General features: G+C 39.4%; 1 protein-coding gene across 2 annotated transcripts in view; it reads left to right on the forward strand.

Moving 5' to 3' along the window:
- Positions 1-20,063, forward strand: part of phrf1 (PHD and ring finger domains 1) — a 38,139-nt gene extending 18,076 nt beyond the window's left edge. For both annotated transcript variants that reach the window (XM_061917618.1, XM_061917619.1), the window contains exons 11-19: positions 3,072-3,175; positions 3,266-3,459; positions 3,556-3,678; positions 4,654-4,808; positions 10,496-12,245; positions 14,308-15,824; positions 15,901-15,977; positions 18,784-18,972; positions 19,050-20,063. In XM_061917618.1, coding sequence (XP_061773602.1) covers positions 3,072-3,175; positions 3,266-3,459; positions 3,556-3,678; positions 4,654-4,808; positions 10,496-12,245; positions 14,308-15,824; positions 15,901-15,977; positions 18,784-18,972; positions 19,050-19,181 — 4,241 coding nt within the window. In that variant the 3' untranslated portion in view covers positions 19,182-20,063. The remainder of the gene's footprint in view (positions 1-3,071; positions 3,176-3,265; positions 3,460-3,555; positions 3,679-4,653; positions 4,809-10,495; positions 12,246-14,307; positions 15,825-15,900; positions 15,978-18,783; positions 18,973-19,049) is intronic.
- Positions 20,064-22,535: the final 2,472 nt, after the last annotated feature.

Here is a 22,535-nt window from a genome sequence, read left to right on the forward strand (position 1 = left end):
CGGGTACTTTACTGGCCCGCCTGCAGTCCCGACCTGTCTCCCATCGAAAATGTGTGGCGCATTATGAAGTGTAAAATGCGACAATGGAGACCCCAGGATGCTGAACGACTGAAGCTCTACATAAACCAGGAATGGGAAAGAATTCCACTTTCAGAGCTTCAACAATTAGTTTCCTCAGTTCCCAAACGTTTATTGAGTGTTGTTAAAAGAAAAGGTGATGTAACACAGTGGTGAACATGCCCTTTCCCAACTACTTTGGCACGTGTTACAGCCATGAAATTCTAAGTTAATTATTATTTGCAAAAAAAAAAATATGAGTTTGAACATCAAATATCTTGTCTTTGTAGTGCATTCAATTGAATATGGGTTGAAAAGGATTTGCAAATCATTGTATTCCGTTTATATTTACATCTAACACTATTTCCCAACTCATATGGAAATGGGGTTTGTATATATGTATACTGTATATATATATATATATATATATATATATATATATATATATATATATGCATATATATGTATGTGTATATGTATATATATATTTATTGATATAGCGCTTTCTCTAGTGACGCAAAGCGATTTGATGTATGTATGTATATATGCGTGTGTATATATATATATATATATATATATATATATAAACATGTCAGATATATATACATCTTATATACAGTTGCAAGAAAAAGTATTTGATCTGTTTGTGATTACTTAGATTTCTGCATGAATTGGACATTAAATGTGTTCCGATATTCCTCTAAGTCACAACAATAGACAAACACAGTCTGCTTATACTAAAACTGCACAAAAAATGTTTTTAATTTTTTTATTGAACACAAAATGTGAACATTCACAGTGCAGGGTGGAAAAAGTATGTGAACTTTTGGATTTAATAACTGGTTGAGCCTCTTTTGGCAACAATAACCTGAACCAAACGTTCACTGTAATTGCAGATCAGACCTGCTCATCGGTCTGGAGGACTTTTGGACCATACCTCTTTACAAAAGTGTTTCAGGTCAGCGATATTCTTGGGATGTTTGGTGTTAATTGCTCTCTTGAGGGCATGCCACAGCATCTCAATCTGGTTGAGGTCATTAATTTGACTGCGCCACTCCAGAATGCGTATTTTCTCATTTTTAGGCCATTTTGTTGTTGATTTACTTTTACGGGTCATTGTCCTGTTTCATCACCCATCCTCTCTTGGGCTTCATTTGTTCAACAGGTGTTCCTAAGTTTTCTGTAAGATGTTTTGATACAATTGGGAATTAATTTTTCCGTCGATGACAGCAATCCGTCCAGACCCTGAGACAGCAAAGCAGCCCCAAATTATAATGTTCCCTCCACCATATTTCACCGTAGGGAGGAGGTAGCGTTGTGTGTTCCTCCTAAACAACTAACTCTTAGTTTCATTTGTCCACAGAATATTTTACTGTTAGTGCTGTGGAACATTTAGCTGCTCTTGAAAGGGAATAAGCGGTAGAAAATGGATGGATGGATGGATTTTGCAAACTTCAAACATGTTGCAATAGTTTTCCTTGACAGCTGTGGCTTCCCTTGTGGTGTGTCCCCATGAACTCCATTCGTGTTTAATGTTTTCCTTATTGGTTGGTCAACAAAAATGTTAGCATGTACCAGAGATTTTTGAAGGGTTTTAGTTTACACTCTAGGATTATTGTTCACTTCATTGAGCATTCTGCGCCGTGCTCTTGCGGTCCTTCTTACAGGGTGACCACACCTAGGGAGAGTTGCAACAGTGCTGAACTGTCTCCATTTGTAGATAACCTGTTTTACCGTAGACACATGAACATCTAGGCTTTTAGAGATACTTTTTTAACCCTTTCCAGCTTTATGTAAGTCAACGATACTTGATCAAAGGTTTTTAGAGAGCGCTTATGTGCCAGGCAACTGTTCACATCAGGCAATACTTCTTGAGAACAGCGAACTCAAAACTGATGTGTGTTTTTATAGGGCAGCGCAGCTTTAACCAACATCTGTAATCCCATCACATTAGTTGGACTCCAAGTTGTCTGACTCCTGGCTCCAATCGTTTCATACCTGCACTGTGAATGTTTACATGTTGTGTCAAAAAACATGAAAACATAACATTTTATGTGCTTAGGGGTTCACATACTTTTTCCATACCTACACTGTGAATGTTTACATGTTGTGTTAAAAAAACCTTGATAACATAAACATTTTTGTGCAGTATTAGTGAAATAAGACTTTGTTTGTTTATTGTTGTGACTTTAATGAATATCAGAACTCATTTTATGCCTAAATTATGCAGATATTATCCAAGCAATCCCAAAGGTTTAACATACTTTTTTTTTGCCACTGTAACTGCCCAAGATCATTTTCATTCAATTCCAGCAGTTTAATGGCAGTTTATTGGCAGTTTAATTCTGCGATGAGCTGGCGACTTGTCCAGGGTGTATGTGCCTTCCGCCCGATTGTCGCTGAGATAGGCACCAGCGCCCCCCGCGACCCCAAAGGGAATAAGCAGTAGAAAATGGATTGATTAACTCATTTACAGTCTTCAAAGCACTGAGAATTATGCTCATGGTTTTCTGACCCAATCTAGTGGTTAAAAGTCGCAATTACACAAAAACAATACTTTCTTTGTAGACTGAAGTTAAAATGCAAAAGAAAAACATAGTAATATACCAATTTTACAGTCTGTTAATGGGAGTCAATGGTGCCGAAAGAGGTCCTATGAGAAAGTTTGTACACATTGTTTATATCCTATTCTAACAGCGTTGCAATAAAAAACAATGCAAATTTATTAAATAATTTTTTTTTAAACTCCGGAAAAATTTCAGACTGCTAACCTATGAGAAACTTTGCTCACATTATTTTTATATCCTATTCTAAGGGTGTTGCAATCAAAAAGCAATGCAAATTTATTATATTTTTTTAAACTCTGGAAAAATTTCAGACCACTAACTTTCAAAGATAATAATTAATGAAGATAATATTAAGTAACACATGTAATGCCCGTTTTAGGCCCAAGGGGTTGCACTAGGGTTAAGAGTGTTTGTGACAAGCGAAGACATTGATGATTTACTGTACAGGAACACGCAGAAAGAAGGCATCCTCTGCTAAGGGGAAAAAAGGTAATTCTCGAGTTAAGCGGAGACGTAAAGTTAGGAGGAGGACTAAATCCAGAAGAACTCCGGTGAGTCTCTTTAGCGTCAATTTATAGCCTTCCACTCCAGTGCAATATGAAATTACTTTTTGACGTTTTGTTGTTATGCCTTGTCACAAGGTGGGGAAAAAGGTAGCCACCGCCCATAGCCGCATTGCCAGCAGTCTCGGTCTGTCGAAGGACAAGAAGAACTGTTCACTTCCTACAGTATGTCGGCCGTCAGAGCACACGCTAAGCAGCATGCGGGCTGACATCGGAGCTGCATCGCTTTCGATCCACGGGGATCCTTTTGACCTGGACCCCTTTGTAGATTGGTATGATAACTAGTTATTCATAGTGTGTCACACACCATAATAATGTTTTTATAATACGATATAATATAATATGTAATAATAATTCATTTGTGGCAGTGATGAGGATGAGCACCAAGAAAGTGTCACTTCATTGTTGGAGGCCAAGAGACGAGGGATCTCTCATTCTGCCTTTCGCTCTCACCAGCCTGTTGCCCGACCTGTTGGTGCAAGCCTTTCAAGGTGAAATTTCATACCGACTTTGGCTTATTTACCTTTTCAGACTGTACATCCTATTAATGTGATACACATGAATTGTTTTGGAAAAAGATTTTTGGTTAGTTATTGTGTTACTTTGATGTATTTTTTTGAATACATGTAGTAAAACTATGGAATGGCATTTAACCAAATATAACATTGATAACAATAGGCGATAACAAATTTTGCTGATAACTGTTATTTTTCAGCATAATTTGGAGACCAAATTACTATTAAATATTGATAATAATCATAATAATGGTAAGTTACCCTTTCAAACGCAATACATTCTTATTTCTACTTAGTATGTTTTACAATTGTAATCAGAAAGTCTTAAATATAAAACGGACTCTCAATCTCTAAAGAAAAATGTAATTTCAATAAATATTGAACATCTTGAATGTTTTTCCCCAGTTGGAAAAACTGGGTCGGGTCTTTTTGTTGTTTTTTGTTGCAATCACTTTCCAACATTTTCGGCATACTGATTCATTCATACGTGTTGATGGGCTCATCTTGCTCATTCAGTCTTTTAAGCTGAAGCATTCCCACTCAGGACATGAAGCTTTACAATCATCTTTTTTCCCCCTAAAAGTTTTTACTTTACTGTGCTTTTCTCTAGTGATTAGCTACTCGCGATCTAGCGCCTCTCTGTCTTTGCATCCTGTGTGTGTAAACTAGTGGTCCCGCCTCAGCCCACTGAGACAAAGATTGTGGATGACTGACAAGAGGATTCACTGCTTTGACTTATTTCTGCTATTAACCAATCGGGTTCAGATGCTGAAAGCGATGCAAAGAGTGAAATCTCTTGCACCCTGTTGGAAAGTGAGAGACGAAGAAAACAAACACACAAAAATGGCAAAGTTATCAAGTTCACTTTCATTTATAATTTGATGAATTGATTTATTGACTATTCTCCCAGGCCCAGATACAAGTGCTGAAATACTATGTGTGTTACCACAGACGCGTTGTGGACGTTACCCAAACTGGCAGTGTTGTGGAGGCGGTGCCAGTGCCTGACCTGTTGGGCAGCATCTTGTCTGGGCAAAGCTTGCTCTTGATGGACAGCTCTAATGTCGTCATCAATCGTGATGGTTCTCTGAAAGCCTCTGAATCAAGTAAGAGTTTTAATCAAAAAGCCAAAAGTCAGAACTTGTCTTACTATTCTTAGTACATTCAATCGATCGCAACTGGACTGTTAGGTCTGGTTTGTCTCAGAAGACGTTTGGCTTCATCAGTTCATGCTCATATACTTAGATTGGTCAGATCTAGTCCTAACTTAGATTGGTCAGATCTTTTATTGACATGGAAAACCGCATTCCAAGTAGGTGCCTTTACCACTTATTTAATAGGCTCATCTAAAGACAAGACAACTGTTTTTTTTTTCACATATTCTAGTCTGCTCACAGCATAGCCAATGCGAGATCCTCTATTCTGCCCGTAAAACCCAATAAAAAACATCCCAAATACGCCGATAATACCCCATTTACATTTTGTGTCTTGAATATTACCAAGTATTAGTGATATTGTTATTGTAAGGGTAACACGGACTAACTATTTATAGCGGCGATGTGATCACCAGCGTATGTGCCTACCGGTATATTTAAATCATCGTAGTGAGCTGCTTCCTCGCTTCCCTGCGTGTGGAAGTTTTTGTAGATCATAAATCATACCTCTCACCTTGATAGCAGCACGAGGATGTTAGTCGACAAGTTGGTACACTTTGAAAGCCAATTTATATCCAGGAATGGCGAGAACGAAAACTAAAGAGACGCTTGGTTCTACCCCCCTTTTCTTCGCGAGGATTATAAATCATTTTTCATCTACAAGGGAATTCAACAAGATTCTAGCAGTCAGCATCCTAATGACAGCATACATTGCCTAGTAATCGATGTTTTATTATGTTTGTTGGATCTCATGAAGTCTGCAGTGATGTTGTTGGAAAAATCTTAATTGAATTTAATGTGCAGCATATGCTTGTAATTAGCAAAATACGGAAATATTAAATATTATTATAAATGTGCCCTATTAAATATATACTTACAGAATTCATATACAACCTTAATAGAGATGTTTGGATGTTTTTAGGGCTTTTAGCGACTTCCATACGCATCATTGTAAGTAGACTTTGGATAGCATTTATTTACTATTTGGAATGAATACAAAAGAAAACGTGTTCTTGTCTTAAATTCCAAAAAAGAGTGAAGTTCCCCTTTAAAGGGCAACTGCACTTTTTTTGGAAAATTGCCTATCATTTACAATCCATATGAGAAACAAGAAGACAAAAGTTTTTATTTTTTGTGCATTCTAATTTGTAATAATCGGCTTGTTCTAGGTGGTTAGCAATGCAGCTAATGGGAGCAATCAATTCTACCTCTACATCACTTAAAATAATACATTAAAATACCGCCAACAATACTTCATTTACGTTTCGTAACCTGTATAAAATCCAAGCTTGTGCAACATTGTTATTGTAAGAGTGAACACGGAGGAACTATTTTTCCAGGGTATTATCACATCGCCATGCTGCGGAATTAGCCATAAGTTAACCACAGCAAGAGATTAGATAGCTTCTACGTCTTCACCCGAATCGCTTTTGAGTTCACAACACATTGCGATAAGACACCAATCTGTGCTGACTGAAAAACATGAACAGTCATATTACAGTGTCTGAAAAGTTTCAGCCCACATTTAATGTATTGTTTGTACACTTGCCCTTGCACTGTAGTTGTAATAACACGCATGACGTGCTGCGTGTACCATGACCAATATTTTAGTGACCTACTCGATGGACAGTATTTTTTGAGGATGTTCTTTCCGGTTTATTTTAAGTACTCACTCTATTTATGTTGAAATAAAATGGCTCCAAGTTCAACGTTTTCTGTCTGCTCCAATGTTTCAGCCTTCCTTTGTGGTCGCTTCTGTAAGCAGCAGTTCATCCTCCGTATATTCAGCGTCAAAAAGGAGTATGTGAATCTTCATTTGTAGTTTTCGCTGTCTGTTACTAAGTCTGCCATGATTAGGAATCACTCGCTTTTGTTCCCGGAAAAAAGGAACGCCTGTTTGCTGTTGGAAGTTGGAAATAAATGCGCTGAGGAAATAAGTGTGCTGAGAAAATAAGTTAAGTCATTGCCTAAAATGACCAAAATACAGTAAATATTGTACATATTACATATTGTTATGACCGCGTCTGCTACTACATTATATATACTTGCAGTGTGTGTATAAAAAACGTTGATGGAGGGTCTTGAAGTTGTTTTCAATCAATCAATCAATCAATGTTTGTATAGCTCTAAATCACAAGTGTCTCAAAGAGCTGCACAAGCCACAACGACATCAAATCCCACATCAGGGCAAAGAAAAACTCAACCCAATGGGATAACAATTAGAAACCTTGAAGGGGACCGGTGAAAAGGACGTCGAGTGGATCTAGCATAATATTGTGAGAGTCCAGTCCATAGGGGATCTAACATAATAGTGAGAGTCCAGTCCATAGTGGGGCCAGCCGGACACCATCCCAAGCGGAGACAGGTCAGCAGCCCAGAGACGTCCCCAACTGATGTACAGACGAGCGGTCCACCCCGGGTCCCGACTTTGGACAGCCAGCGCTTCATCCGTGGCCACCGAACCTGTGCCCCTCCCTCCACGAAGGAGAGGAGGGTAGAGCAGAAAAGAAACGGCAGATCAACTAGTCTAAAAGGGGATCTCTTTAAAGGCTAGAGTATACAAATGAGTTTTAAGATGGGACTTAAATGCTTCTACTGAGATAACGTCTCTAACTGTTACCGGGAGGGCATTCCAGGGTACTGGAGTCCGAATAGAAAACGCTCTAAAGCCTGCAGACTTTTTTTGGGGTCCGGGAATCACTAATAAGCCGGAGTTCTTTGAACGCAGATTTCTTGCCGGGACATATGGTACAATACAATCAACAAGATAGGACGGAGGTAGACCGTGTAGTATATTATACGTAAGTAGTAAAACCTTAGTCACATCTTAAGGTGAGTCAATATAGGTGTAATATGATCAAACTTTCTTGTTCTTGTCAAAAGTCCAGCAGATAGGCTCCAGCACCCCCCACGACCCCGAAAGGGACAAGCGGTAGAAAAATGGATGGATGTTGTGTTGTTTGGATAATTCATAGTAGTTTCGGGTGACTTTTAGGTAGGTCTCGATCTAATACCAAGTAGTTAAAGGGGCCGGATTGGTCATACCAATAATGATATTGATGTGTCATATTTTCAAGATCATTGAATGGTTATATATTTGATCAAAACTATTATCAGACATCAATGAAATATTTAATGTGTTTCCCACTAGTGGCTTCTGATTTAAGACCTCTGGTATTAGCCCTTGAAATCCACCTGTGTCTAGAGCAGCGTTTCTCAAAGTGTGGGGCGGGCCCAACTGGTGGGGAATAGAGACATGACAGGTGCGGCGAGAGGAACAGGAGGAAATTTCACTTAAATAAAAAAATAAAAAAATTATATTCTTAGATTTTTTTTTACAATGCTTTGATTTTCTATACACACTGTAAATCACTTTGTGATTCTGTCTGTAAAATCCGCTATGTAAATAAATGTAAATTACTTATTTACTGTAGGCTTTAAATTTCTTGGTCAGAGCGAAAGTTTGACAGACATAGCAACAGTAACTAATGGTGGCGGGGCTAAGCGGAACAAACCTTCGCGCGGATGGGTAGCAGGCTAATGTGTGGACCACAATTACACAAAATGGATACATTTGTGACTCGCACCTCAAAGGTCGTCGAGCCAGAGCCAGCGCCTGCAGACAAAAATCTGGCATCAGTGTGAGATAGGCTTTTCAGCTGTTGCTTCACTCAGAACGAAGTACAGGTCTCAGCTGAACATTGAGCATGACTTAAGAGTGGCAGTGTCAAGCCTGCAACCCCGATTTGAAAAGCTGTGCAGTGCAAAACAGGCTCATTGCAGCCACTAATGCTGGAGTACTGTAAAACTCATGTTCACTTTCCCTGTCTTGCCAAATGAATAGCTCCTCCTTTTTTTTTTTGCAAAGATTGCAAAGTGGCACTTTTATTTGATTTATTATTGAACCTGATGCAAGTTATTTAATTTATTAATGAACTGGATGCAAGTTATAACACTTTTTTTGATTTATTATTGAACTTGATGCAAGTTATAACACTTTTGTTTTATTTATTATTGAACTTGATGCAAGTTATTTTATTTATTATTGAACTTGATGAGAGTTATACCACAGCTGCACAGTTATTGTATGTATGATTGAACTTGATGTTATTTTATGTTATTGAGTTTGAATGTATATAACTTGATGTTACTTGATGTTCAATACATTTGAAAATGTTAAGCTTGGCATTAGCGTTCTGTTGGGGCGATGAGGGCAGGTGGGGCTTGAAAACTCCCCCTTGTCCAAAGTGGGGGATGACAAAAAAAGTTTGTGAACCACTGGTCTAGAGAGTTATATCCTGAGTTTAATAGCAAAAACGACAAAATATTTTTTTTATATTACGTTATATCAGTCAAACCAGTGTAGAATCGACAATGTACTAACACCATATGTGGTATAATTTCTGTTGATATTTTTATCAACCCACCCAACTTTGTTTTCATTAAAGAGCTTGCGGTTAGAATGTCGTTCTATGGTGTGTAGAATGGCATGTTTAGTTATTTCTCGTCCTCCAATGATGATACTTGTAAAAAATATGCATGTTTAAAGTGAGACACTAGTGATTTAGGGCTATATAAGTAAACATTGATTGATTGATTGATAAAGTTAAAGTGGCTTCACGGTGGCAGAGGGGTTAGTGCGTCTGCCTCACAATACGGAGGTCCTGCAGTCCTGGGTTCAAATCCAGGCTCGGGATCTTTCTGTGTGGAGTTTGCATGTTCTCCCCGTGAATGCGTGGGTTCCCTCCGGGTACTCCGGCTTCCTCCCACTTCCAAAGACATGCATCTGGGGATAGGTTGATTGGCAACACTAAATTGGCCCTAGTGTGTGAATGTGAGTGTGAATGTTGTCCGTCTATCTGTGTTGGCTCTGCGATGAGGTGGCGACTTGTCCAGGGTGTACCCTGCCTTCCGCCCGATTGTAGCTGAGATAGGCGCCAGCGCCCCCCGCGACCCCGAAAGGGAATAAGCGGTAGAAAATGGATGGATGGAAGTTAAAGTCCCAACGATAGTCACACACACACACACACACACACACACACACACACACACACACACACACACACACACACACACACACACACACACTAGGTGTGATGAAATGATCCTCTGCATTTGACCCTTCCCCATGTTCATCCCCTGGGAAGTGAGGGGAGCAGTGAGCAGCAGCGGTGGCCGCGCTCAGGAATCATTTGGTGATTTAACCCCCAATTCCAACCCTTGATGCTGAGTGCTAAGCAGGGAGGAAATGGGTCCCATTTTTATAGTCTTTGGAATGACTCGGTAGGGTTTGAACTCACGACCTTCCAGTCTCAGGGCAGACATTCTAACCACAAGGCCACTCAGCAGGTTTATTTGCACCATGGAGGCGAGGATCGCTGACTTAGAAGTGTCTTTTTCACTGTGGCGAGACTAGCGAGAATGCCACAGTGTGATGAGGATGCGTTTGTCGCTGTCAAATTTGCAGGACACAGCTGCAATCTGTCAACAACATGCATTATTACAATATAACAATAGTATTAAAAGCTCTATAGTCCGCCAAATTTATATAATTTATATCTTGTCTCATCTATATCCCACAACCACATTCTGTGTTTAATTGTTCCACATTTTTGTTTGTGATTCAACTTCTCTTACAGCAAGGATGTCTGCTCTGAAAACAGGGTTAAGAAGGAGCAGTAGCGCAGAAGAATCCATTACTCAGGCTGAGATTACACCCATCCTTGAAGAACCTTTGTCCAATCACCACAGTAGTGATCCATTAGGACCATTCTACCAGAGTTCTTCTCGAGGACCCTCATCTGTCAACCATACAGAGCCTTCTCAACATCGTGATTTGCCACTTAGAGGTCATTTGCGTATTCAGCAGCCTCGTACAAACATACCTTCTCCATCTTTTGGTGTTCAGAGAGTCGGTGAGGGCTCCAGAGAAGCTGCATCCTCATCCAGGCACCTTAACCAAGACTCAAAGAACAAAACACTTCTCCCAAAATCCCAACCTACAAAAGCTCCTACAAAGCCCATGTGGGTTGATGTGTCCATCCTACCAAGGATACCAAAAATCAAGCGAGAAAGCAGCGATGTAGCAAAGCATCACAGTAGTAATATTGAACACAACGATAAGTCTCCCACCAGGAATAATACTTCTGGCATGCCTGAGACCGCTTTGATTAGCTTTGCAGGGGATGAGAACAGGAACCATCATGTTGTCCCACAGCAAAGCAGCACTGGTTGCCAGGCACAAAGACAAGGAACTTCGCAGGCCTTCTCCAATTCATTCTCGTTTTCCTCCTCCACTGGATCCCAATTGTGTAATTCATCAGTATCCTCCCAATCTTCATCATCGGTAAGCTTCCGCATCAACTCCAGCGGGAACTCGTGGCATTCAAGGCGACTCAGCCTCCCATCATCATCCACATGTGGAAACTGGGGCAAGAATGACATGAGGAAAAAAAGTGATGAGACGAGAAAGAGACAGCTTCACAGAGATAAAGAGAAGCTGTTGGCATCACGCACAGCTGCAAGTAACAATGAGGAGTCGAATGATATTTATGACCCTTTTAATCCCACTGCGTCAGACTCAAGCAGCTCGGACAATGAAGGTGAGAGCTTGGGCAGCAGCTTCCGCCAATTAAACACACTTCCCAGCTCAGTGTTCAGTCGAGATGTAGCGCAGAGCAAACAGAAGTTGTTTGGAGTTAAAATCCAAACACAGGAAAATGTAATTTCACAGGAAGAAACAAGGATTGCTAATTTACAGACTTTACCAGAGGTGGCTAGCAGCTTTTCAGAAGCTGTTAAAGTAGAAAAAAACAATGTGTTGGTCGATTCAAAAACTGACAATCAAGCAGCATTGAGTGACATAATGGTAAAGAGAGAGCAAGGGCCTGCGGATTCAGATGAAGACGCAATTTCTGGACATGGTGTGAGAAATGATTCCAGTTCGGAGACACCAGACATTTCTGTGCCTGTTCATCACAGCCTGGACAATATAAAGACGGAGGAAGAAGGTGGACAAAAGGCTGTTAGTCCAAACCCTGACAAAAAGACAGATTATTCAGGCTCGGGCTTACATTCTGTCAAAAGGAAACCAAAGGAGGAAATTACATCTGATTCCAGGTGTTCACAAAGAGATTTGGCCAACGAAGAGAACCCCTCCCCCTCACTTCCATCTAAACAGCAGTCATTTAGTTCAAGCACTGCAGAGTCAGACAGAGGCAAGACTAAAGACCATCATGAATCCAGCAAGGATGACAGGCAGAAGAAAATGGACAGAGACAGGGCTTCGAGGCGGTCAAGGTCCCGAGAGAGGAGGACGCGTTCTTTATCAGAAAGTGCTGCGTCCAGTTCTCCTGAGAGGATTCACAGAAAGAGAAAACAGAAGTCCAGGTAAAGTGACAATAATGAACTTTCATCAGCAACTTTTTAACATTTCACAAATTACACTGCTATCTTCTATTCAGGCAATTAATGTTTTGTTTGATTCTGTTTTTCAACAAAATATTTATGCCCTGTTTTTCGTATGATGTTATGGTACGGCCAAACACTTTGCCTTACACATTAGTCTGTTTGCCTGCATATTATTCCGCACAATAATGTTCGAACATACCAAGCCTTTTTCTAATGGAATTAATCAATTAATCGTTGCAACCCTAGAATACATATGCACTTGACGTGTCTATTAAATACCTTTAACATAATTTTCATGTTAGCAGAAACATGTCCGTTTTTCTCGGCATGGCAGGTAATTCAAAGTGCTTTATATACCGGTAAACATTGAAAGCAACATGACACTATTAAAACAAGTGAAAACAGTTGATTAAAAAGTGGAAAAAGTGGAAAAACATTAAAAACAACGATAATATACTACAATAAAATAAAGAAGGGTTACAATACTGTATAGTGAAGGGGAGAGAAAGGCAAAGAAAAAATGATAATGGAAATATGTAATCAAAAAGCACATTGTCAGCATTTGGTAGTTTAAAATGAAGAGCAACATAATACAGCAAGTAGGTATTTAATTTAGTACTGACAGTTTGAGCAGACACCCAGATAGGCGGAAAGTTTGTTCCATAGGTTAGGAGTATAATAACTGAATGGTCCCTGACCTTGTTTAGTTCTTGTTCTTGGGACACAAAACAAAGCAGTTCTTGACGACCTCAGGGGTCTGGATGCTTCACAGGGAACTAATATTTCAAGCATGTATTTTGGGCCTGGGCCATTCTGTGCTTTAAAGACTAGCAGTAAAGTTTTCAAATATATCCTTTGACTCACAGGAAGCCAGTGTATTGATATGGTCAGTTTCCTATTGTTTGTAAGGACTCTGGCGGCAACATTTTTGGATCAGGTGCAGATGGCTGATATTTTTTTGTTAGGACCTGTAAAGATGCCATTGTAATAATCTAATTTACTAAAAATTAATACGTGAATACATTTTTGCATATTTTGTTTAGCAAGAAACCCCTTAGTTCTAGCTATATTTTTCAGACTGTAATAGCCAGATTTGTTGATTAACTTTAAATGCTTGTTGAAGTTCAGGTCTGAGTCAATAATTACACCAAGATTTCTGGCTTGATTTGTAGCTGTCAATAACATGGAACCTTTCTGAACAAATATCTATCACAACAATATGCACTTGTTACTCCTTTTGTGTTTTTAATGTAGGATTTTAAAATAGAAGTGCTTCAATGAAAAGAGAACTCCTTCCTGCAGAGTGTGCATAATACTTAATGTAAGTCGATAGTTGTCCTGCCATGGTTTTTTGGACTCGAATGTCCCATCAAGAGGGCCAGCATGCAGTTTGTCTTCCTTGTGACTCGTTTGCGTCTGTAGCCTGTCACTATAGGATCAACTGCACTTTTACACATGAGCGACAGTAACACTACCTGGACAAAGGTGCTTGTGTTCATTCATAAATATAAGACAGCCCCTGAAACACTACCGTAGTGTACCGCTGTGTCTGCTTGGGTCGTCTTCTTCCGTGAATGGCGGTCGTATTTCGAGGCCCGTTAATAGTTGTGAATTTTCGTTCCGTGCAGCAGGTTTTTTTCTTTTTTGATGGTTTAGTCAATCTTCATCGGTTTTGGAGCTGCGTCCAGTGCATTTAGCACTACCCACCAAATGGCTGACTGATGGATTGTGTGAAAGCGTTTGATTAAATGTAAAACAATTCATTAGTCCACGGTGACCCGTTAAGCAATTTCATTGCGGCATGTGAAGATTGTATACCCAGAAAAATCCATAAATTGGCTGTAGCATTGTATAAAGCGCAGGATTCAAAGTGTGGGCAAAAAAGTTGCGTCTTACAGTCCAGACATTATAGTACATTATTTTTTTGTGAAAAATGACTTGAATTTTCGTGTGAGTCAGTTTTTGTCTGACCTTTTGTAACGGATGACTAACAAAAACAGAGGTACCACTGTACTTATTTTACCTCTTTCGTGGTCTCAAGGTCTGGTTCCAGCTCCAGCAGCAGAGAGCGCTCAAGAAGAAAGAAACTTAAACAAAGGAGCGACAAAAGAACGGACGATAGCGACAGTGGCCGAGAGAGAAGAAGAGTGTCGAAAGACAACAGACGTGGTCGATCTAGATCGAGATCACGGTCCAGAGGTAGATCGAAGGACCAAAGACGTTGGCGCTCACGCTCCAGATCTCCGTCAACATCACGATCCAACTCTAGATCCAAGGAAAGAAGGAAAGAGCACACACAACCGCAACATCGTAAGTTGGAGTCCAGATCGAAAGACAATCGGAGACCCAGATGGAGATCAAACTCAAGAGAGAGAAGGAAAGCAGAGGATTTGTCCAAAATAAACACCTCGAAAATCCGAAGGGACATGAAAAAGGAGAGCAATGGCTCTCACGCTTCTGTAAAAGAGGATAAGACTGCACATGTCAAAAAAGATGTGGTGGATTCTACCAATGCAGCAATGAAGAGTGACAGGGCAGACAGTACATCCTTATTTACAGAAGTCAAGACAGAAACAAAAACAGAAGGGCAGCAATCCATTGATATGTTTGAATATTCTTCCATCACTAAACACATCAAGAAAGAAGATACAACTTTGAACATCAATAACCAAAGCATCAAAAACGAGCCTGTTGACATAGAGTTACGTCAAACGATTAAGACCGAAAGCGTCAAAAGAGAGCCTGTTGACATAGAGTTATGTCAACCAATTACGACAGAAAGCGTCAAAAGAGAGCCTATTGACATAAAGTTATGTCATACGGTTAAGACAGAAAGTATCAAAACTAAACCTGTTGACATGAAGTTATTCCAAACGATTACGACAGAAAGCGTCAAAAGAGAGCCTGTTGACATAAAGTTATGTCAAACGGTTATGACAGAAAGTATCAAAACTAAACCTGTTGACATGAAGTTATTCCAAACGATTAAGACAGAAAGCGTCAAAAGAGAGCCTGTTGACATAAAGTTATGTCAGACGGTTATGACAGAAAGTATCAAAAATAAGCCTGTTGACATGATGTTATGCCAAACGATTAAGACAGAAAGCGTCAAGAAAGAGCCTGTTGACATAAAGTTATGCCAAACCGTTAAAACAGAAGACATTAGTGAATCTACTAAAATAAAAGTGGAGCCGACGTCATTCGAATTGCCTGTCACCTCAGATCACACAGCAGGCTTTCACCAGGATTCACCGAACCACTCTCATCTTGATGTTAAGGCAAACACAGATGGGTTTAAAGTCCCCATCAAGCAGGCCCCTGAACCGGATGAGGACATCACCATGGATGTTGATCATCACAACCTGGAGGACTGTGTGATGCCCGAGCAGACCAAAGACATTGGTCCCATTGTCAAACAGGAAGAAGACAAACAAGAAGGGAGGATTGAGGCAGAACAGGTGCCACCTCCATTAGGAGCCAAAGCTAAGATTCAAGGGAAGAGGGTGACCTGGAATATTCAAGAACCTGATGGATCACAACCAGACAAGTCTGCAAGCAGTAGGTCTTGATTTCTTATCTTTACATTATGCTTCATATGCATCTGTTCCATTTTATTTACCATTCCTTCTTTCAGAGCTGGCACGGTATAAATTAAAGCTGAAGCAGGAAGCGGCTCGGAGACCCTCGTCCACTAAACAGACCATCCCTCAGGTAGGGACCTGTTTGCTAATGGACACCACCACATTGGATTTGTAGTAAAAAATTGTGGTACCTCCAGTTACCAAGTTTTTAAACTTTACCAACTATGAACCACCACCTAAACAAAAACAAGCTTCCTCATGCGAAGCTAGTCTCTGGATCCAAACATTCCTGTGTCGTATGCCTGGCAATAATTTGGTTCGGACTCAGTGTTGCTCAGCGGCAATACAGAAGCTCTCGTCAGACGGAGTGCCGTAGGCAGTGTATGATTTTGTAGCGTCTCAATCCAGTCACACATAGTCTGACTCTCCTTTTGAACTTTAATACCAACATTAACATGTAAGCAGTAGTGCTCCATTCTAACACCATATGTGTAAACTAGCGCACACGTTTCTTTGTCACTTTCCACACCAGTAACAACCAAACTTCCCTATTGTCCAACGAGGTGCCTTCACAAACTCCCAAGTTCTAAACCTGCTCTTTCATCCTCTTTTTTTTTTAAGATGGAGTGAATGTGTGCTTAACGGGAGAACAGTTGTTTGTGCTAGGTTCCTCTTTAGATAAAGCAGTAGGTTATACCATTACAGTGGGACCTTGATTTACAAACTTAATTGGTTATGGTTATGGTGTTAGTCTATTCCGAACAAGCATACATGGGGACGGCGTGGTGCGGGTGGGAGAGTGGCCGTGCCAGCAACGTGAGGGTTCCCTGGTTCGATCCCCACCCTCTACCAACCTTGTCACATCCGTTGTGTCCTTGAGCAAGACTCTTCACCCTTGCTCCTGATGGGTCGTGGTTAGGGCCTTGTATGGCAGCTCCCTCCATCAGTGTGTGAATGTATGGGTGAATGGGTGAATGTGAAAATAGTGTCAAAGCTCTTTGAGTACCTTGAAGGTAGAAAAGCGCTATACAAGTACAACCCATTCACCATTTACAATCGATACATCACATATTTACAGTTTCTCATTAGAGCATGTCTGAAAAAAAGTAGGAAGAAGGAGAGCTTACCCCTTTTTGTATTATAGCAATTATAACACGTTGTTAGTAAATAGATAAATAAATCAGAAATTAAATCAGTATATCAGAAAATAAAAAATTGACAATGAGTAAGTAATGAATTATTTAGAAGTTTGTCTTTAATAAACAATGTAAACATGATTAATGGGTATCGGCCTCGACAAAATGCCATATTTTAGTAAAGTTTTGAACACTTGGAACACAATATAAAGTGGTATAAAGAGTACTGTATACAAAAAAAATATCAAGGGGGTAAAGGATCAACTATCTCTTTATTAACAATGCCAAAACAACAACAACTAGCTGAATTGGTTACTTTACGTGAACGCATGCACGCACAAACACACACGCACGTGTGCGCGCACACACGCACACTGGCTTTGTGGTCCCCTCACGGTTTGAAACCACAAAAGCCCTGAACTTTAACAGCCAGGTCGCTAAAATGTTAGAAATAAAAAATTAAATCCATTTTAACTTGATGGTTTGTCTTTTTTGGTCTGCAGGGGGCGGGAAGGGAGGATGGCGGTGTCGACAATAGGGATATATACCGAGTACTGGTATTTTTTGGTATCGGTTCCAAATTAAGTCGGACCAAGAGGACTGTTAAAATTGTGAACTAATAATACGGCTATCGATACTTTTTGTTTTATCCAGCTGACCATTCTAATTATGACAAGCGCACGCTGTCACATTCATTCGGGTACCGCTGCCAAAAAAACAAGACAATATACAGTCCCTAGTCAACATCGCTGTAAGTACTTCCTGAATGTTTCAAATAACACACTGTTTGGCCATTGCTTTCACAGGAGTCATATTGACCTAGCAAAAAATAGTAACATTTTTGTAAACAGGCTAAAAAAACACTTAAAACTCACACAAAGTAGCACTGCAGCAAACTGTTCTGACTGAAAGAGCAGTGAGCACCGGAGATCGATCAGCCTGCCTACAATGGCTGTGCTTCCAGGCACACAATGGGTAAATGAAACATTTGTACGCGGAAGCATATTTTTATTCGGTCTGCAGTATCTCAAATTGAGATTCCAATTGTATTTTTAGTATTTCTTTAAACTTTGTGATCATATTTTATGCTTAATTATTATTTTTCTGTTTTATACATTACTTTATATTGTATTTTAAGTGTGCACAGATTACAAACATTTACTATAACAGGTACTATTGTCGAGTCTAGAACCAATTATCCATGTTTACAATGTTTCCTGTTGAAAAAATTAGGGTGGTAGCTGGAGGTACCTCTGTAACTGAAGTGAAGTTCATTTTAAGGAGTTTCACGAAAAAATAGGATTATTATTGTTCATATTTATGCATTTTGTAAACAAAACATCAACCTGTATGTCAATAATTTAACATGTAGGGTCACTGAACCAACAGCAGGTGGCAGTGTTGTTACAGAACTTTGATGTAGCAACAGCTTGTGGCCACAAGGGAAACCTGAAAGTGATGGAGTTTCAGATGAAATGAAACTGATACAGACATCATTACATGCATAATGTGACAGCTGGATTAACATAATCAATTACTTGTTTACTTTAAACTGCTTTATCCAGTCAATGTTTAAAAGTAATAACTGTAACAGTTTAAAACTTAAAACAGAGTTTGTTCACCGTAAAGCACACTATGCAGCTCATGGCATTAATAAGTTTTATCCTTCTTGCGACAACTGCCAAGAACGCCTACTTATCTGTGGACAGCTTACCGACGAAACTTGATCCATCTCCAGTAACAGCCCACCCTCTCCCCCAAGGTTGCTCTTTTTTTCATGAACTATCGTGACTGTCGTAGGACACAAGTGAACCTGGCTCGGTCAGTGATTCTTCCAAGAGCGAAGGGGCCTCTGAGGAGTATTTGAAGAAGCTTCACATGCAGGAGAGAGCCGTTGAAGAGGTGAAACTCGCAATCAAACCTTTCTATCAGAAGAGGGACATCAACAAGGATGAATACAAAGAGATTCTACGCAAAGCTGTGCAGAAGGTGCGTTTTAAGGTGCATTGTCAAAATTGTGCTTAGGGCTAAGACTTTAAATTTGAAGTCATTGCCTTTTCCGCTAGGTGTGCCACAGCAAGAGCAGGGAAATTAACCCGGTGAAGGTGGGCATTCTGGTCAAGGCGTATGTGGACAAGTACAAACTGGCGAGGAAACACAAGAAGTCCGAGGCTGAGCCAATGAAAACTGATGATTGACGACGCATCAACAGTCATTTTTTACTGGACTGAAGTTTGCAGTAAGATTTATTTCCTTCATCACACAGGTTTCTATTTCTCTTCTCAGGACATTGACTTGTGCACAACTGGATTGTTAAGATTGTGTTAGAAGACATTTCACCTCTTTTTTGAGCATGCTTCATCAGATCATGCTCACAGACTTAAATAGGACAGCTCTAGTCTGACGGGCCTGGTGAAGGATCCAAAGTATTTGTCTCCTACAAAAGGGGATATTCTTGTAGAAAGTAAATATTCTGAATACAAGAGGCGCCATGCTTGGAGAGGAATAATTACTGTACTTTGGATCCGGCACCAGGTGAGCATACAAGGATAAAGCTGGCTAAAATGAGAGATGAAATGTCTTCTAAAACAAACTGAATAGTCCAGTTGTGATCGATTTACTGCCCTGAGAGAACATAGACATGTATCAATCGGAATATTCACACATATCTTTTTCTGTCTCTTACTGGGATTCAAGTCAGTCTTTTTGCACTTCACAACATAATGGTGTTTTTTTAAGGATTAGGTGTCTGATTCTCTGCACTGCCAATATGTCACAGGCAGAGTTAAAGCAGCTAATTGAATTATGAAAAGTCTTTATTATGCTACATTTGAAAAAATCTAATCAGTTCGACATACATTGTAGATAATTTAGATTTAATTACATGAATATTTCTCTCCGCAAATGCTGCCTGCGGTATGACTTGAATTTAGTAAAGTTGTAATTGTTTTGTAACAAATGAATCTGTGTGTAATCAGTTTTCTTCCGTCACTAATTTGTAACCATCCGCATCTTAACACAATGCTGGTAGACTTCAGTCATGAGCTTTCAAATAAATTATTAAGTCATTTTTCACAAAAGCATCTTTCATTTGGTTTAAACAACCAGTCACTAAGTATTGTAGGTAAACTATAGTTCATCTGTCAATCTGTGACGTCACAAATGGCCCACTTTAAAAAAGAGACTGTAAAACACTGCATTCACAAGGTTGCAAGCTCACACCCAAATGCATGAACGTTATTATCTGACACTTTGGCATTTTTTAACAAGGGTGTCCAAAAGTGTAACAACATTTATGAGTCACAAAGCGGACGGCGTGGCTTGGTTGGTAGAGTGGCCGTGCCAGAAACCTAGGGGTTTCTGCTTTCTTGGCTATACAAGTATAAACCATTTACCAGAAAAGAGGATAATCATCGTAGGTTCCCTTTATTGGGGTCATAATGCGTATTTTTTTTTTTACATTTTAACTTTCTTGTGGTGTAAGTAATATTAACATGTAATGGTTGTTCTTTGGTCAAAATTTTGTATAGCTTGTTTTACAGACCATATTCAAGCGGCTTTTTTACTGTCTTTTCAGAAAGCTTTGTTTTGTGGGCGTTCTCTATTTTCCTACCTCCACTTTGACTACATCTTCTCCCCGTCAGCCATGTTGTAGTTTTTAGCACTTGCATATTGAGTCTACAGACAGATATGTTAGAACTGTACGCTACTGTGTATTAGAAATGGCAACAGCAGAGAATGCATATGCATGTGCATGTACGAGCCAGTCTGCCCCACAACCAGAGGATAGAGACAAAAAAGGAACTTTGTGACTATGACTTTAGACCACCATGGCGTGAATTTATCTACCATATTAAGAGATATTCGCTGACGTCACAAGTTGGGCAAATTCCAAGCAGCTCATTTAGAGGAAGTATGAAGAAAGGCAAGATTGTTTTATAAATATCCCCGCCATACCTCTATGGCTCAATTTCAAATTTGCAGGACTTATGCAGATCCCAGATCGACAAAAACAGGTACTAATAAGTAATAAAAATTGGTGTTGCCTAATAGGTCACCTATAAGATAATGTTGTCTATATTAGAATGGCCTTGACAGCATAGGGTATATATAACTCAATCAAGCTGAGTGGCATTTTCCGGTAGAAGTATGGAATAAATTAGGGATGCACGATATGTTTTTTTCAAGCCGATATCGATAAATTCCTGCTTCTTAGAGGGGAACGGCACTTTTAATTTTTTTGCCTATCATTCACAGTCAATATGAAAGACATGACGACGATTGGATTTTTAAAAAAATGCATTCTAAATATAAAATAAAACTAAATAAAAGTCTGCTTAGAATAGAATAGAATAGAGTTTTATTGTCATTAGTGCAATGAACAGGTTCAAAGAACAACGAAATTGGAGCAGCTCCTCCTAACAGCGCAGCCAACGGTAGGTCCTTTATTCTGCCCATACAAGGTGACAAAAACACATTCAAAAAGCGCCAACAATATTCATTTACATTTTATGACTTGCATATTAACCAAGTGTTAGTGCTATTGTTATTATAAGCGCTAACACAGATAAACTATTTATAGCTGCGACGTGATCACTTCCGTGTGTCCTTATGTTTACATCGAGTGGTCTGCTGTTTCCGCGTTCCTTGCTCCCTGGAAGTTTTTTGTAGATCATAAATCATGAGTTTAACCTGAAAAGTACACAGGTGAGAATATAATCCGATAAATTGGGACACTTTGACAGCCACGAGAAAGACACGAAAAGCGCTTGCAGTTTAAATGAATGCGCTGCGCATGCCTAAAATGATCAAAAACATAAATAATAAATGTTTTTATAAATTTGCCTGTTACTACTTTACGTACAGTATATACTTACATCATGTATTTAAAACCCTAATGGAGGTGTTTGGATTTTCTTAGTGTTTTTTTAGGCAGAATTATGAGTTTCTAATAGGCTCCATTGTGAGCGGACTTTTGATCCCATTTAGATTGCAATAAAAAAAAAAAATCCATCATGTCAATTATAACGATTGTAAACAATAGGAAAAATTCCATTAAAAGCGCAGTTCTGCTTTAGGGCTGATACCGAAAACTTCCATATATCTATTACATTTGTTTTAAATTTTGATTTAATTGTAGTTAGTGCACACCTGGAGATAAAAAAGACTCAAAGGTAGATTTTACAAAGTTTGCCTGTGGATTTGTCCTGAAAAAAGCCGGTATCTTCAACCATGGTAAAAGGTTGGTTATCCAGTTCAATCATTTCAATGATGAAATCACAGATTACAACGCCTTACCACCTGAGTCATAGCTTGCATTTTTTTTGCTCTATACAAACACCTCCCTTTCTTTGTAGTTAGCTTTGGGCTGACTTCTTTATCAGTAGGTGTCCTCTATAAAAGAAACCCACACGTTTGTTGACATTCAGCTCAAGGAGTTTATGGCAGGCTGTTTAGTGCCCATTAGATCGACTGTTAAGTATTGTCTTAGTCTCATGATGTCCAAATGTTAATTGATTCATATCACACAAATCTGTTTTGCTGTTTAGGTA

The sequence above is a fragment of the Nerophis ophidion genome, linkage group LG12 (genome assembly GCF_033978795.1).
Source record: "Nerophis ophidion isolate RoL-2023_Sa linkage group LG12, RoL_Noph_v1.0, whole genome shotgun sequence".
In the NCBI taxonomy this organism is placed as follows: Eukaryota; Metazoa; Chordata; class Actinopteri; order Syngnathiformes; family Syngnathidae; genus Nerophis; species Nerophis ophidion.